Source organism: Nipponia nippon, unplaced genomic scaffold (assembly GCF_047370975.1).
Source record: "Nipponia nippon isolate SJK-2023a ecotype South Korea unplaced genomic scaffold, ASM4737097v1 scaffold_5, whole genome shotgun sequence".
NCBI lineage: Eukaryota > Metazoa > Chordata > Aves > Pelecaniformes > Threskiornithidae > Nipponia > Nipponia nippon.
This window is the reverse complement of record NW_028262369.1, coordinates 28,020,001-28,037,575: the sequence shown is the minus strand read 5'-3', so window position 1 is coordinate 28,037,575 and position 17,575 is coordinate 28,020,001. Positions and strand designations below refer to the sequence as shown.

The following is a 17,575-nucleotide window of genomic DNA, read 5'->3' as shown; positions in this document are numbered from 1 at the left end:
GTTGCTGTCAAAAAACTTCCAAGGTAATACGCAAACCAAAAGTAAAGAATATACAGAATTGCATATAGGAGGTAACTGACTGCTCCTGTTCAATCCTTTTCATAATTCAAGGGCAAATAATCACTGAAAAACTTGTTTAACGTAAACGACCAAAAATATTAATCACCACAAGATGCTGAAGCTAAAACCTGCAGAATTTTCAAAACAGGGAAGCAGAAATCTAGTTATCTACAGAAACATTTGGTTAGAGATCATAATTTCTCTGAGTTTAACTATAGTTCTTCAACTATAAGCTAAAAACATCAGGTTAAAAAACTTCCTCCATGGGGAGATGCTTTCATAGTTGCCAATTATGTTTGCAGTATTTTCATTTGATACATCTGTCAGACGCGACACACAAACAATTCTAACATTCCTATCAAAAGATACTCTCCTGTTTCTTATTATGCAGACCCATCATACCTCTCTCCCTTCACTCCTGCCGTACAATCACAAGTTAATTGTAAATTAACTGGCAACTCTTACTCATTGGCGATTTCCTCAAGGCAGACGATGCTACTCCAAACATTTCTCCATCATCAACTCCAAACTCTGTAGCATCTTCAAAGTCATCTCCATCACTGTCACTAACCATATGAACATCAGTGCATTGCTATATAAAAAACAAAAACCAAAATCCACCATAAGCCTCCATTACAGACATCATCTTCAGTGAAATACGAAATAAATACATAGTATAAAATACTTATTTCTATAAAAACACTTGATATACTACATTTTATTTTACTATTTTATACAGCATTATCAGACTGCTTTTTATAAATAAGACCTAATTTTTAACAGAAGTCTGGTTGACAGAGCAGTATTATGTGACAAAACGCATTATTACATAACGAAGGAACTGTCTCTGTATACACATAGTTGAGTGAATTTTTTCCAAAGTTAATGCTATTTTCCATTTAACGGTACTACAGCTAGTTTAACTGCATAAGAAAGAGTGAGAAAAGCCACACAATCTATCAATAGTTTTAGACATCCAGATACAATCTACTTTAGCAATACTTGCATGGTGGGGGACAGTCCTTGGGAAGGTACCTATCTATTGCATTGCAGTCTCCGACTTGCAAATTTAGCACCCGTAGTCCTAACATGGCACACCAGACTACTGCATGTTGAATGACAGGCTGATTTATTTGGCATACCAATATAAAGGAGAAAAATCAACATTTTTGTGCAAGAAGCTAAGGTCCTATCTGTGCCTCCAACTCCCAATAGTCAGATCTTTTGGATTTCATGTCCTCTGAAACATAAAATAGCTCAGAAAACCTTGTTTTGAACTATTCAATGACTTCTTTTCATGAACAACTATTCCAGCTCCACTTGACCTAGGAGTTACAGTGGTAGCACACTACAGAAAATTTACATGAATCCCTCAAGGTGCAACAAAGCATATTATGGAACGTGAGATTTCATCTGTAGCATGGAAGTGACCACAAGAGGAGCAAAGAGCTCCAGGCATGATGGATCTCTCTCTACAACAGCTACACATTAAGAACTTCAAATAAAGACCATTTTTTGAATGAACGAGTCCACAAGAAAATTCTACGAGGTGGACAAACTCAGATAATTCTGAAAGAATGAAGTAAAGAAGCAATGATACAGTTATGCTGGCAGATCCCAAGAGAAAACAATAACCATCTATGTAACCTGCTAAGTGGTTCAGGTATAGCTAGAACAGCATTGTTTCACCATCCTCTAATTTTTAACAACTATCCAACAGCATATATCCAGGCTTGCATCCTGACCATACCTCATGGCTACATCTTGCCAAATCGACTGAACTGAACAGATTGAAACATATCCTTTTTGTGCACCAAGATAAACCTTATGTGCTAAAGTTCTCTACATAAAATGGTAAGAAAAGTTTGTGGAAAATGGGAAACTGCTTATATTAAATTAATTTTGAGGAAGGACAAAGGCATTGGAAATTTTAACCCAAACTATTAATAGTTAGAAACAACAAAATGAGAGTTTATACCATCTCCAAACATCTCTTTCTGCTAATCCTAAAAATATATGTTTCAGCCTTCTGTTTAATTTGGAGTATTTTTCAATGCTTAGTAACTTGTGGCTTGCTTACATTGTTTTTCCTCTTTTTCTTCAATGACTCATTTACCCAGTTCCTTACTTTGTCACAATCACATGTAACAGGAATTGTAAACTGATTCTTTTAAGATGCAATTCTACTGACGTATTTGACGATAGAAGGGACTGTGACCATGGCAAAATGAGCTTTCCCTGCTTCTTCCTAGAGTATACTTGTTAAAGATGTTCTTACCTCCTCTGACTGTTCCCTCGTTTGTATGGGTGAAGATCTTCTTCCAACTGTAAGTCGATGGCAAGGAAAAGTCAGTCCCGATACAGCTAGAGTCATCTACAAACAAAGCAATGATCATTTATTAAAGCCATAATCTCAATTGAGGGATGGTTTTGTTTTTTTTAAGGGTGCTTTGAGATTCAAATTGAAGACTGCATTGCAGAAGACCAAATTAATTATACAAACATAAAGAAAGAAGTCTGGAAAACTAAAATGATTCCTTATGTAAAAATATTCAAAGAAACAACAATGGAGTTTTACAGGTATGTATGCAGAGAGTATCAAAACAAACTAAATGGAATTGCAAACTCAAAACTGCCTTGAATTGCTATTATCTCCTAAATCGGTACTGAAGTCTAAACCATTATTTGTACATGATAACTTTTACGGTGGTATCCCTTGATGAAGTAAACGTAAATTTTTCCTTCCTACTCAATAAGCAAATGTTAAAGTGAAGATGATAGGTACTGATACAACTAACTAAAAACAGTTAGGTCATCTTGAAAAAAAAATTAATTATCTTGAAAGAACAGTTTATCGCCAGACATTGTAAATGACACAATCACAGTGGCTACTTTAAAAACACATTTCATCTCCATCTTGGTCATTATTAATGTCAAAAGCACACGCCATGTTTCTCACATGAACGAGGACATACACAAACCCAGCAATGCTGGTGAAATTGCAGTCAGCAAAGACAGGATAGATGTTCATTAACCAGTGCCAACAGGAACAGCACTTTTGCCTGTTGCTGTATTCCTAAATCTCAACTTTTTAAAACTAACAGGACAGCAAATGGAAAAAAGCTAGCGTCATTTGAAAGACAAAATTATTAGATGCCTGCAAACACACAACAATAATATTTGAAGATCTGAGCCTACATTGCATTTAAAAACATAGTAATCGATACGACTAAAAATGAGAATTGTCCACTCTTCTATGATCAGAACTGTCTGTGCCATCCTTGCGTTTCAAGCACCCTTCACACACTTCTCTATACCGCATAAGCATACACCCGGCCTACTGCCCTCTTCTGGAAAGCGCATCAGTCCTGGTCAAGTGAGGTTGATGACCACAAGTAGAATCTTCAGAAGCACCTAAGCCCTATCTTGATACCACATGGGCTAAATTTACAATGTGAATAGCTCTTAAATAAAGATAGCCAATTCATTTTGGCAATGACAAAATATTTGATGCTGTACAATTCTTAGTGACATTGAGAAAGATAGTTCTGGCTGTATGTTTAAAATATTGTTTCTAATAGTTCCTTCAGAAGAAACACAGAGAAGAGAGAAGATTTTCTAGATCCTATAAAAATGATTACAATTTTTGCAGGGCACAGAATGAGACAATTATATGTTTCAGAAATACAGCATCCTCCTAATTAGACTGTAAAAACATTAAGGTAAAATAAATTTCAATCATCCTTAACAAAAACCCAAGAACAAATCATAAGCCTTAAATTTCATTTACTGCCATGAGCACTGGAAATACCCCATTTATTTTTATACATAATTCAGAATGACTTTATCACTTGTCTGCTAGAACTCACAAAGATTTAATTTGCTGCAGGTTGAAGCAGGCTGATTAAGCAGACTGGTTACCAAATGAATGTTAACCTGTCTGAACTAGCCTACTGTCACATTCTCATAGCAAGGTTAAACAGAAGTTTAGCTGCATAAAAAGCCTAGCTATCATCTTAAAGGAAGTGAGTAATAATACTCTGGAGCAAATGAAATATTAAGGATGACATACAGGTCAAGACCAATTACCTATGAAACTGCTGTGACAAGAGTGTAAGAACTGTATTGTCTGTAATAATCCACCAGTTTAATTAGTATTTTTATGAGATTTTAATAATAAAACTCAACTGTTATAAAACCTAAAACTTTGCCCTTTAGTTACCACACTATATAAAATACTGGTAAAACTTACACACGCGCACACTAACCACACACAGACTGAAGTTCCCTATCTAACAGCATCAAATACCCCGACAGATGCCTGGAAAGGCTCCTGATGTCTTTTACATACACATTAAAGAAAGAGTGGTAAGATCAAGCAAGCAGTTATTGCGCTGCTTTGTCACTTGGCCCAATTGCAGGGTGTTGCAATTCCAATTTGCAACCCTATATTATAGTGTCAAAGCATCTCTCAAAAATGAGCTAACAGCAGAAGGGGTTCAACATCAGAGCACATTTCACCCTACTCCCCAGACAGTTGCTGGAATGTTGGGTTTTTGTGCGCATTTGTGTGAGAAATCGCCCTCCTCTTTGGCTTTTTTTTTGAGACGTTTTTTGCAAAAGAAAGGCTAGGACAAATAGAAGCTCTGCCTTTCATGCCAAAATAATCCAGCAGGATGAACATTTCTCTAGAATTAAGTTATCTTCATTCTCAAGAGAGACTCTTGCACCAGAATGTTTAATCTGTATTTTGGAAACCATAAAAACATCAACACTAAGCAAAAGATTACTTTCCAGGCAGCTCAGTCCAGTGCCATGGATAGCAAACCTCAACTTTTATGAATATTTTGAATGCAGGCCCATTTACTGATGGGAGCATCCGCTGAAGCGTCTCAGTGGTAAGAATTGTTTAGATGTCAGGCTGCTCTTGGAGAGTTTTTTCTTTCTAAATATTGCATCTGCCTACTTCCAAACAGGGTTACAGTACATTAGATATACGAATCGCTGTGTTGCAGCCATCTTCCCATGGGAATGGACGAAATCTTTTTACCAACTCCAAAATGGAAAATGCTGGTTTGTAGCTTGAGTACCTGGTCACCCATATTCTCAACTTATGAACCCATCTGACTGGGTAAACACTCAAAAGTTACTAAGTTTTCAGAATATTTTTTCTTCTGCATGAAAATCACCGTTATGCGAGTACTATCACTTGAATCGGATGGCTTTCACGTGCACAAGAAGAGACGTTGAAAGAAGCATGTGCAGGACTCTTGTCACCAATAATGAGCTAGATATAGATTATGAAATAAATAATACATTAAAGCAAAAATAAATAAGGTTAGTCCATTTTTCTAGGTAGTAAATGTACACACGTGCAAACCCCTGCTCAAAAGGTCTCACAGCTGAAAGGTACATGAGGTGGAAAATGAAAAGGAATCAGAAATAGGCAAAATTACTTGCAAAAAGTAACTTAAGATGATTACTGAAAAGCCAGATCTCTTGTACGACACTGTGTATAGACTGCTCCTGAAAGTCGTCTCCTATTTGGCTTCCTATAGGTTTTTAAGGAGAAGGACAATAAAATTGAAGTCTTGAAAGATCCCAGGAAGAGTGACAGCAGGAGTGTCCTTTTAGGAGACAGCAGAGATATTGAACGGATTGCTACTGGTACGCAAAAACGTAATGGTATGACATGGACTAAAAGTGTACAAAGGATACTTGAAATATATTTTAGCTAGTAAAAGAAAGACCACTACCAAACCTTACAGTTTAGGGAGAAAAAAAAAGAGTCTAATGCTCACTTGTACTTTCCAACACTAAGACACTGAATTTAGTTGTAAATGTTTGGTGTAAGATGATTAGTATTTCAGTTGCCAGCATTAATAATTGGGGGATAAAGTTAAGCAACATCTTTTCTGATCTGAACATGCAGGATTCTTTGCCACGAACTTTCCAGATCAACCTAGAACTATTTGCCAAATCCAGAGTGAGACCAGGTACTTTAAACAATAGATTATTCTTCCTATTAGAAAATATCATTTTTATGTAGAAGCTTCTAGAAATATCCTTTAAAACAATCTAAAAAGATTCTTTTTTCAAATATTTCATGATACAAATATGTCTGCAGCACCAAAAGAAATAATTGAGAGCATGTAGCTCCAGAGTGCTGCCGTTGCACGTTCCGAATAATAGGAAAAATTATGAGTCCATAATCTCACAAGGTTGCAATCTTCTAGAAAGAGTTTGTTGGCACAACTTAATTCCCACTCTTGCAGACTTCTGAAATTACAAAGGAAGGAGAAAACTCATCTCTTGTACCAGTCCAGAGATATTTAATCAAGACACTGAAGATCTAAGAAAGATAAACAGTACTAGGAACATGAAGGAATGATAACCACCAGAGAACTGCAGCTGCAGAACTTTCTCCACTGAGAAATGTTGATACAAAAATTATAAGCTCAGTGTACTGCATCAGGAAAGTAGTAATTGGATATGACAAATTGGTGTTCCTCATATTCAGCCACACACTGATGGAAAAAAAACAGCACTTCAAAAGAGCTTCTAATGGCAACCGTGTCTAATGAGGAAAGTATGAAGGCAAGCTCTAAGAGCTTTCTAATACCTTATAGAATAGAGCTGGACATCCAAAGTGGCCAGCTTAAAGCAATAACCTGTAAAGAACTGGACCTTCTTCCTCATCCTCAACTATCACAGTCATTTTGGAAATGTTCACTCCACTCCATGTAAATACAGACACAAGTCTCTAGCAATCCAGTAATCTGAATAAAACACTAAAACAACTATTCTTGCCACTAAGCTGCCTGTATTTAAGTCAGAACATAAATTAGAAAATAAATTATGGTAGGAAAACAGGCAGGCCCTTGAAGCACATAATTTACAGACTTATCCATTAGGCCTATTATTATCTTCTCAGTGCTTATCGTTGCAAAGCATGGCCTTTCCAGAAGGATGAGATGGAGACTGACCTGCCAAATTGCCAATTGAGTCAGTGATCTTTAGTAGAACAGCTTCCATATCAGGTAGCTCTGGAGCAAATCAAACACCCTACCACAGTCATCAACAGCAGGAAACCTCCCCAGGAACTCCAGAGTTTCACAGGTGCAGCAGGCAAGGCAAGCCTGCAAAACATGTCACCTTGCAGGAGATGAGAGACACAGATATGTAATGGACCTGCTTTGGCATGAGTTGAAAGGTTGTACTGTTCACAGGCTACTTGTCATCAAGGGATCCCTTTTCTCTAAAAGGATGTAGCTCTTTTAACAAGAACCATTGAAAACAAGCAAACATAAGCGATAATGTTTAAGGAAAGTAGAAATATTGATTTATTTTGTGCTCTTTGTTAAGTATTTGCTTACAAGAATAGTGAGAGTTTTGAGTATTTGAAGTGTGTGGGAGTTCTGCTTGTTTGGTTTGCTTTAATGTACTTTAATGCATCTATCTAAACATACAGGTACTTACCACTGTTCCTGTTAACCAGGGCAAGTTATTAAATGTAGCCCTTCAGCTGTATCACCTGGTAGCTATCAATTTTAAAAAACAGCTTTTGACTGTTTAAAAGACCACTTAAAATGAGAAACAATTTCAGTCACGGTAACAGGGTAACTATCTTTATTGTTTGAGCTACTCAAATGAAGAATCCTTTCCAACTCACTGGAGTGGTATTTTTCCATGGCAAAATATTTTCTTTTCTAATATAATTTTTTGGACATAAACTAGAGATTCTTGATCACTTGCTCTCAGAAATTCAAAGGTCAAACTATAAACCTTACAAAGCATCAGAAAAAAATTCACAGAACATTTGATCCATATGCAAAAGAGAGAAGTCTATCAATAATGCTAGATTTCACTTGCTCATGCACAGCAAGTGAAGCAACAGGCATTAACTGACAATGGCAAACCTAAACCAGAACGAAAACCTTGCAGTGGACACACCTGCTGGATTTTTAATATTAAGTAAAAAGCCCATAAAAAGAAATGTAATTTCTGTATTACTTGACTGCTATGAACCAGTCAAATTATTCAATTAGCCGTACTTCTAATGCAGAATTATGTTTGGCGGTATATAACCTGCTTCAATAGAAAACTACATCAGGGAATTCTCATAGCATGATTTCCTCCTGAGGTAAAGAAAAATAATCCGTGTTTTCTGCCTTTAATACTCAGAGATAAGGTAAGCAAACAAAATTCTAGTGTACAAAAAAGAGCATGTTTTCTGATACTTGACTCTCCTTCATAAATCTCCCATAAAAAGCAGATTAATTCCCAGTCCTACGCAAGGTCAGCTTGTAGTATATTAGGCAAAAGGAAGTCTTAATAACCTGCCCTCCAGTTCTAGCATCCTGAAAAATAGTTAGGTAAAATTATAGTTCCAGTTTTCCAGCTGTGCTAGTGAGCACAGCTGGGTGGAAGAAGCCACAGAAAGAAACCTTTCCAAAGATGTCACTCCATGTGTAATTGCCCAGAAGGGACATGCCTTCTAATGCACCCTTTCAGACTCTATAATGTTGAACAGGTAGAATTAAAACTGGCATATATTCAAATGTGGGGGTGGGCAGGTTTAGCATACAAATTGCATAATGTAGCCTTTTCTTTTTATAATCAAAAGCAGTTAAGGAACATTCAGATTACCTAATCCTAAACCTTTCAGGCTAGCATCTCTAGTTTCTGTTTGCTGTAGCTCTCATAATTAGCCCAAGACAACAAGGCACTCCACCCAGTGCAGTGCCTTTCCCATCTGTCCCTCTGTAATGCAATACCTTTAGAGCATCACATCCAATCAATTCCAGATTTACACTTAATGTTCTGGGTATTGATACTAATTCTGGTGAAAACTGGCAATGCTTGTTTTCCCCTTGTTGAGCAAGAGCAAAAATCAAGCCTGCAGAGTATCTGTTTGTGCTGCAGATAAATCTGCTGTTAGCACGCATTGTAATATGGAGTTGTAGCTGGATAAACAATCTCCACAAGTCAGTAACTGCAGTAGCTCTCCGTTATCTCAGTATCAGTTTGAGAATGTTTTATGCCTTCACTGTTATCATTGTACAACCAGTGCACTGCTAAAGAGGAGATTATCTCCAGAAAAATATGCCAAAAATATTATTACTTAACCCATGAAGTCAAATTTTTATAGACATTATACAAACATCTTGAAACACAAAAACTTTTCTTTTGCTCTCGAAACAATAGCAGTATGTGAGCAACATTCAGAGTATTATTAAAAGTGTTGTAAAGTCACTGTGAGTAAGAAGTTATTTAACTAATTAAGAATAGAAGTTCATGCTAAGCTTGAATAGTCTTTGAATCAGAGCTGTTTTAACAAGGTGAATTCTACCACAGCTACAAACTTCTAACCACCCTTGAAAATTATTACTGCGGTACATACCAACTCTGAAATCTAACAGACGTTTGTGGCCACTATTTTGTACTTTGGCCATAGCTAGCTTGTCAGTATTAGCTAGTTGCAGTTTCATGTTAGAAACAAATATGTTAACAAACATGGAACTGATATCCCAAAATAATATTTATAAATCAGGAGGTCATCAGCTGAACAAGAGCTCTTTCTAGAGGTTGTGTATCAGGCTGTAGTACATATGTGCAGATTTATAATATACATATATCGCACAAGAAATTCTTATTCAGAAATGAACGCACTGCTGCCTACAGACTGAAACCTAATCCTGGTTCAAATATTCCCTGTGACAGCCCTTTCACTGTGCTCAAAATGTGAGTTGCTTAGCTTCATTTACTGGTTTACTCACTGATACATGGCTAATGTATAAAGAAACAAACATGACCGAGTACATTTCATAACACGCCATGCTCAATTATTCAAAATAACCTAAGACAGAGGTGCCTGTAGCAAAATATGCAATGACTGGCAGGTGTCTCCACTGTGAAAATTTCACTTCCATATAATTTGATCCTTTTTCTTGTTGAAGTAATTACTATGATGCCTTTTTCCCCTGATCAGGTAAGAGAAGGGGTAAGGATAGAAGGGTGAGGAAGGAGCTTTATCAAGCATTTCAGTTTCCATCTTAAACTTACTATTCTGTTATCTGACTTTTTGTTATAGCATAAGCTAATTCCCCGAGTGTGATAAATGTCAATGACACCACACATGTCTGTATGTATGCATTTTCTTGAAGCCAGGGAAAAAATCTGGTCCTTTTTGAAGACAACTATATGAAGTTTGAGAAGGAACATTTCTGTCCCAGTTTTTCTATTATACTCTATATGCATATGGTACTACTAGCTGAGTTTGGATACTAGGCATACTAGGGATCAAACACTTTTATAGCCCAAGTGCACCAAAGGTAGTAAGGTAATAAACAAGACAAAACAATTAATCAGTTTTCTACATCTTGGCTGAATAGCACAGCTCCTGCAAAGGAGCCTTTCCATATCTCCAGGTTCAGTCCATTCTCTATCCATTCAGCCAAGGTAGGTAACATTGCGATAGGCAAGAAATTCTCTCGCTGCTTAGTCTAGACAAACTTCAGTTTAGATGTCTGCAAGGCATATTCATCATTGCTAATCCCTTCTTCTTCATGAGCAGATCTCAGAAGAATTCAAACAAGTTCATTTCTCCTAACCTACCAAGATGTCATCTATCTCTCCTCACTAGACAAATTAAGTTCCCTGTTCAAAAAGATTACCAGACTAACTGCAGAATGGGAAATTAGAGAGAAATACTTTTTCGGCAGGGCTAGATGAAGGCACAGACCTATGCCTCAGACCTCAGGTCTTTAAGTCAGAATCTCAGGGTGATCTAGGGGACTACAGATCAGTTCCACCTAACGTTACTCCCCAGAAAGACACAGGAACAAATTCTAAAACAATCTATTTGAAACGCCTAGAAAAGAAGTTATTCTGCTTACCATTGGAGCAAGACTGGTCAGGCTGCTCCACAGCTGAGACTGCTGCTCCCAGCTCACTAGCATTTCCATTTTCCATTTTTCTTTTGTAACCTATCCTTTCTGAGATTAAAGAAGCAAGCAAAACATAAAGCAAGGAATATTTGTGTGGTGAAAGGGAGATAGCAGTTAATGTGGCATATGGGAAAAATCAAAGTGTAAAAGGCAGGGAGGAGAGGTACAGCACGTGAATGATGGCAGAGGAAGTTTTGCTTCCACACTTGAAATGTAAGAATGGGAAGTTTTCCATTATACAAACAGTTGAAGAAAATAGTGGTTTCTAAATGCATCCAGCACAGCCCTTGAATATGAATATTGAAGCAGGGGAAATAAGAGTGTGGGAGCTCTTTGGTAAATTTTTGCAGTTCTCCGGAGAATATCAGATGGCTCCACGCTCTTTCCTGGTTGGAGATCCAAACACATAGAAACCAATCCATACAGGAAGGAGGTGGTGGACTCCCAAGCAGCTCATGCTATTTCTGAGGATACTCAGAGTCTCATCATTTCAAGAAAAATCATTTTATGACATGAGAGATCATTCATATTAGGTTGTTCTTGCCATGGCTCTAGATCTCAGTGTTTAACCAAGCATTATTAACAATGTGTGGGCAGCTTGTTGTGCTCAGACAAACCCTCACTGAATTCCTTGGGAACAAATAGGTGCTCAACACTGCCAAACCCATCACTCATCACTGTAAAATTATACATTAAGTAATCTTTTTTTCAGTGTATAATCTCACAAAGTCAAAGTGATATACGATTTAAGAATTCACACATGTTCACGTTTAAAAGTAATGTTTAAAACTTCAAGGGATTAAAGGTTTTCTGTGAATTAACGTTTATCTTTTGTTTTGCTCTTTTCTCAAAGCTAGCAAGTATTCTTTCATTAGTAACAGACTGCAAAATTACTTCTATCCATACTGAAATACATTGTATACATAAAACAAGTGTTATTACAGCAACAACGACCAAGCATCCCACTGTAAAATGAAGGTACATTCCAATTAAAAAAAAAAAAAAAAAAGTCTATCAAATACACTTTTTTGAAATTTACTGAAACAAGGGGGTTTTTTGTAATATGAAATTAATTACGAGACTCAGAGAGATTTACTATACAGAACTGAAGCGTGCTCTTCAGTCTATACTGGTCAACAAGACATTGCTATTCAAGTTTAGTACATAATTTAAAAAGAAAAACAAATCAACCAACTAAAGCTCATCTACTATCACGTAAACTCTTATCCCTCCTTGAACAACAATAAAACGTGGATTCTACATTAGCCACTTCATCTTTTGACATCAAATAGCATTAGCTGGGAAAAATAGTCAAGTAAGCTCTCGGTTTGTTTGTTTTACTGAAGTATTGTACAAATATTAAAATGAACAGAAGAGTTTAAAAAATTTGACAGCCCTTGAAATTAACTTCCTCTGGAAAATAACTTCATTTTCATTATGCATCTTCAATATAAAAAAAAAAAAAATCTTGACAGGTATTCAACGTTTCATTTTAAACACTAACGGGATGAAAAAAAATCTCTAGGGTGGAGTGTGTTCAGGTTATAAATCAGCAATGCTTATTTTAACTCCTCACAAAGTGTTGTTGAGATAATTACTGCTGACAGCTTTATTCAAGGTTCATTTCACTTTTTCTACTATTTTTCCCCTGTTAGAAGTTCAGCAGGGCCCATGGGAAGATCCACCCCTCACACCTGTTAGGGTTCTTCATGTTACCGAGGCCAGTTTGGACACGTCACTTCAAATTAGCATTGTGCCAGCGCGCTGTGACAATTACTTATCGTAGGTTTAACTTGAAAAAAAGTTTCTAATCCAGCCACAAGAACAGTGTCAGAGTACGTAATTTAAACCTGTCAACACAGGTTGTAGGAAATTCATTCCAAGGATTTCAGTGATGTTCCCATGGTAGATCTTTGAACTATAATGAAGATTAAAATCACAAAGGAATGCTAGACTTAGAATACAGAACCCAAAAGTCAAAAAACATCTGAACTGAAAAAAAGTGTCTTAAATATTAATAAATTCAAAACAAATAAATAAATTCCTTAGATTAGGATTAAGAGATTGCTTTGCTTAATTCTCTAAAATTTTTCTGCAGTTTATTCCAAAAGGCTGCATATTAAACGTACGTATCTTATTCCTTCTGCTGCAGTATAAAGGCACAACCTTGGGAGATCTTTACACAACATGCTGAAGGCAGCAGCACGGTGAAGATGCTCTGGAATCGACTTATGGATAAAGAGCACACAGGGTGGGAGGAGGGAGGCTGGAGAAGAGTCCATGGCACAGTGAGCAGGCCACGTGTGTCTTTCAAGACAGACACCAGATGAGGGATGCTGGAGCAACAGTGACAACCACGACAAAGCAAGCTTCACAAAACACTACCGAGAGTTTCTGTACAAGCTTGAGAAAAAGTTGTGCCCAGTCCTCTGGGAACACCCAGCTCTGGTATGCCAGTTGAACATGCATGCCAATTTTTGCTACGGTTGCCGTTAATCACCAGTCGTATTACTGTGAATCTATCACTCTCGTTTGCTAGCTGAATGAAAGAGAAAATGATCCCTGGTTTTGATTATTTCTCTTTTGATTAAGCCTAGTTAGGCATGTTAGGAATTAAAGCAGAAAGATATTGTAGTAATTAATGTTGCTTCAAACCACAAATATACTTAAAGGAAACAAAAGGGAAATAATATTTCCTTGTACAACAGATTCTACTAAGAGATATACTTCAGAGACTGAAATGAATACCCATGATCACTTACAGAGCTCATTCTTCTTCTTAGACAAAAACTGTAAATATTAAAAAGGATGAAAAATCTGCCAAGCCATTTGCAGCTATTTGAAACACAGGGTAACAGAATTAAATAAACGCTGAAAGACCTGGAACACAGTTAAGTATAGACCATGAGGCTAATTGTGGATCTTGAGTTAATTACTTTCCACTGATACGTTTTCTCAATGGTCTTTTACATCAGGTTTTTCTTTCCTCGGTCTGAACCCCAAGGCAATTCAGCGTGCTAGCCTCCAAACTCTGGGTGATTCATTGTGTACTTCTGCCTTAGGATTTTTAGTTCACGCAGAGAAAGCCAGGCTTTCACATCAAGTTGATGTTAATGTGCACTGACAAAGCAACAGTAAAGGAGCTTCATGTTTGTCACAACGTGCACTTTTTAATTTAGTAATTGCTTTATACTGATATGCAAATAATGACACATTTCCCAAATTTCCAGTTCCTCGGCAAGGCTTTCACTAATTACTTAGTGTTTAAAACTTATGCATGTAAATTGGTTAAGTGAACTTATTAATAAGTACACCTGTGTGAATTGATCTATAAAACATATATGCCCGGGAACGGGTCATAACTCACTGTACGTTCCTGAACGTCCCAGGAACTGAAAATAAACATTCTCTCACCAAAACAAGATCTACAAAGACTAACAGAGTGTTATTCATAGATAAACTGGGATTCCTAAACCTTTCCCAAGCTAGAGAGAGATTGCCTTTGGGTGACAACAAATACCAGGAGTCAAAGCATTCATCCATTTCATGTTGCCAAATGAGAGGAGGACCAAGGTAAACAAAAGAAAAGGTCTATAGGAAAAAGGACGAGAATCTCTCTAGTACCTGAAAACGTGGGAAAGCACCAGCATCCACGCATCCATCAGTTCTCTGAGGACCACCACACGCTCTGCGGTCTGGTTATGGTATTTTGTGATACTGCTTACTCTTACTTTCGATATTCTAATGGCACCGTGAAAAATTCAGCTGCACTTAATGTGGATTCAGACTCATAACAACTGCAAATACGCTAAGCAGAGTTAACCTGTCTTCCTGTATTTCCTTTCCTCAAAATTCTTCACAGCATAAGGGCTGAAAAGTAATCAAGGTGCTAACATTGTCCTGTTTCATTTCCTGGCTTCTGTGTTGAAACACGGTATCTGTTAGGTTTCTGATATTTTCTTTAAGTAACTGTGTAATTGCCACAGAAGATGGTGTAATAATATTCTTTGTTCTAAGTCTGATCACAAATCACCTATTTTTTGCTATTCGGAAGATACACAAAACCGTTAAACAGACTTTTAAGGTAAGGAACACTTTTACGTGAAATAATAAGCAACAGTGTAAACCAACAACCAATTTGATTCATCCAGATCACATATTGCCCACAGATATTCACAGATACATCTTGGGAACTGCTTTGCATTCACAAAGAGTATAAGCCAAATACTTGGCACGTTTCTGGTCTATGGTGGGATGCCATTTACTTCACAGCATTGTACAATGCTTTGGATGGCAAACAGAAGAGTGCCTGGATATGTTTCCAGCACTATATAATTCCTTGGCAGTGTTCAAGCAGTTGTGCTAGCCACACTGCTTCCAACAAACGGTTCAAACACTGATAAGCTTTTTATGCTGCCTCTTCTTCCTGGATATCACTTTTTGAGGAATTGGATTTTTGCAGTGTTAGCCTTTTGAAAATGCAGTGTTGCTGGACTTCTAAAAATGAGCTTCTGAAAAGGATGATTGTCTCTTAATTTCTGTTTCCTTTACCTGGAATACATGAAAAGGCCTTTAACTCTTTACATCAGTAGAATTAAAAGCACTGAGTACATATCCTCCTCAATTAAGTGGAAAAGGTTCAAAACTAGAAATAATAAATCATATTAATACTAAACATAATTTAGTATTCATAAATCGTAAGTTGTTGGGTTGGGGCAGTTACAATTAAAAATGCATTAATTTCATTCATTCACTATGACTACATATGGAATGTGCTTGTTTGATATATAATGGTTTCAAGTGTGACAAGCAGAAGATTAAGAACATAAATAACTAAATAAAAATTAAGCATTCATAAAGGGTCTTTCTAGTCGGAGACCTCTAAGAATGAGGCAAACATGAAGCATTCCCAACATTTTAGACTGGATTTTCTTAGCCATCTAACAGAAGTTACTTTTCTTTGACTTTTATGAAAGTTCAGCATTAAATCTCAGGCCTCCTCTTAGAAATGAGAATATCTGAGTTGCTTAAGAAGAGCATTTTATTAAATGTCATAGGGAAAGCCTGCAGAGCTACAAATCTGGCTCAGGTCTATGTTCTGACCACTGGGCAGTAACTACATTTAGAAAAGGAATTCAATCCAGTGATTGTTGTTGAAAACAGAGCTCTGCTCTTGTTTGGTAGAGGAAGTTATCTGTCTAAAATAGATTTATCAACTAACATTTTCTTGGTTCCACATTTTATCAATAGTTTATTGAACTTTACCACAAAATTCCTAACAGAGGACCAGATTAGCTCCATTCTAAGCATTTAAAAAGTTATCTATGGACTAATTTAACATTATTTAATTACCACTTTTGTTAAAGGAAGCATTTGAGACTATTATATCAGGCTCTGCACACAACTAGAACAAAACCCAAGTGAAGTTCTAGCAACAGCAAACATTCTCACTAACATATAAAACAACAAAAGTAATGTGGTAATTTTACATAGCTTTCTTCTGCTGTTACACAGCAAGCCCACTTACCATACACTTACTTAAAGTGAAACTCTGTTTACACAGAGTCCCAAACACCTTCAATCTGTTGCAATGGATTTTCATACATCTTCTAGTGAAGCTCTGCTCTGCTTATACAGTGGAGTTTCATTACAAAAGAAACAAGCACCACCGTGATAATCCTCCAGGAATAATGCAATTACCACTTATCAAACAGGTGTCTGCTGTATTCCAAGGAGATTATCACTTCCTATTCTGCTCTCCGAGAGCACAGAATAAAAGAGAAGCTGCTACTATTAAATGACTGAGGAGAAAAGCAGTCTTCGATAATAGCTCTTGCTAGCTTCTCTCAGCAGGGCATGAAGTAAATGCAGTCCTTCTATAACATTTTGGCACTGAAGTGAATATTTTAGTTTCTGGAAGGTGAGTTAGAGCACCTAAATAAGACCACTCCTGTTAACTGAATCTGAAGAATATCTCTCTCTTTCTTCATTGAGTACTCCAAGAACCTCAGCACCTACTACCTTATGCCAAACCATGCCCTTTGTGAGTATTCCTGAAAGAGGAACTCTGCCTGCTCAAGCAAAAACAGGCTGCAGGGCTGCTCCACCAAACACATCGTCATTCAGAGATGTTTTTGTGACAATACAGTGTTTGATGAAGGTACAAAGGGATCTCTAAGATGAAGCTCCAAAAGTGTAGAGAATGACAACTTTTTAACAGGATACAGTTGTAGGTTAAACTCTGGCTGAGTGTAATTTGATCAGCAAAGGCAATTTTTTAGCATATTTTCAAACCACCTTGTTGAGTGGGAGTTATCTCAGGAGTAGGTCTCTAAAAACGTGATCTAAAGCACTCTCCTATGAAATCTGGGACACAGCTTAATGTACACAAGGTGCTATTACTACATGGCAAAATGTATAACTGGTTTGGAGGAAAGCCCAGCTGAGCATCAAGCACAGAGGAGGAGTTAAGAGGGTAAGCAGCTTACATACCTGCAGAAGGAGACAAGGTGCTACTGCAGAGTTAGCTAGTAATGTCCAGTGACAGTAATGGCTAGTGACTGACC

General features: G+C 37.0%; 1 protein-coding gene across 3 annotated transcripts in view; it reads right to left on the bottom strand.

Annotated features, from left to right (window-relative positions):
• Nucleotides 1-17,575, bottom strand: part of FAF1 (Fas associated factor 1) — a 177,196-nt gene that overhangs the window by 59,192 nt on the left and 100,429 nt on the right. For all 3 annotated transcript variants that reach the window (XR_015698574.1, XR_015698573.1, XM_009461274.2), the window contains exons 9-10: nt 2,339-2,434; nt 526-652 (exon numbers count right to left, since the gene is read on the bottom strand). Coding sequence is in view for 1 of the 3 variants with exons in the window: in XM_009461274.2 (XP_009459549.2) it covers nt 526-652; nt 2,339-2,434 (223 nt within the window). In the remaining 2 variants the exon portion in view is untranslated. The remainder of the gene's footprint in view (nt 1-525; nt 653-2,338; nt 2,435-17,575) is intronic.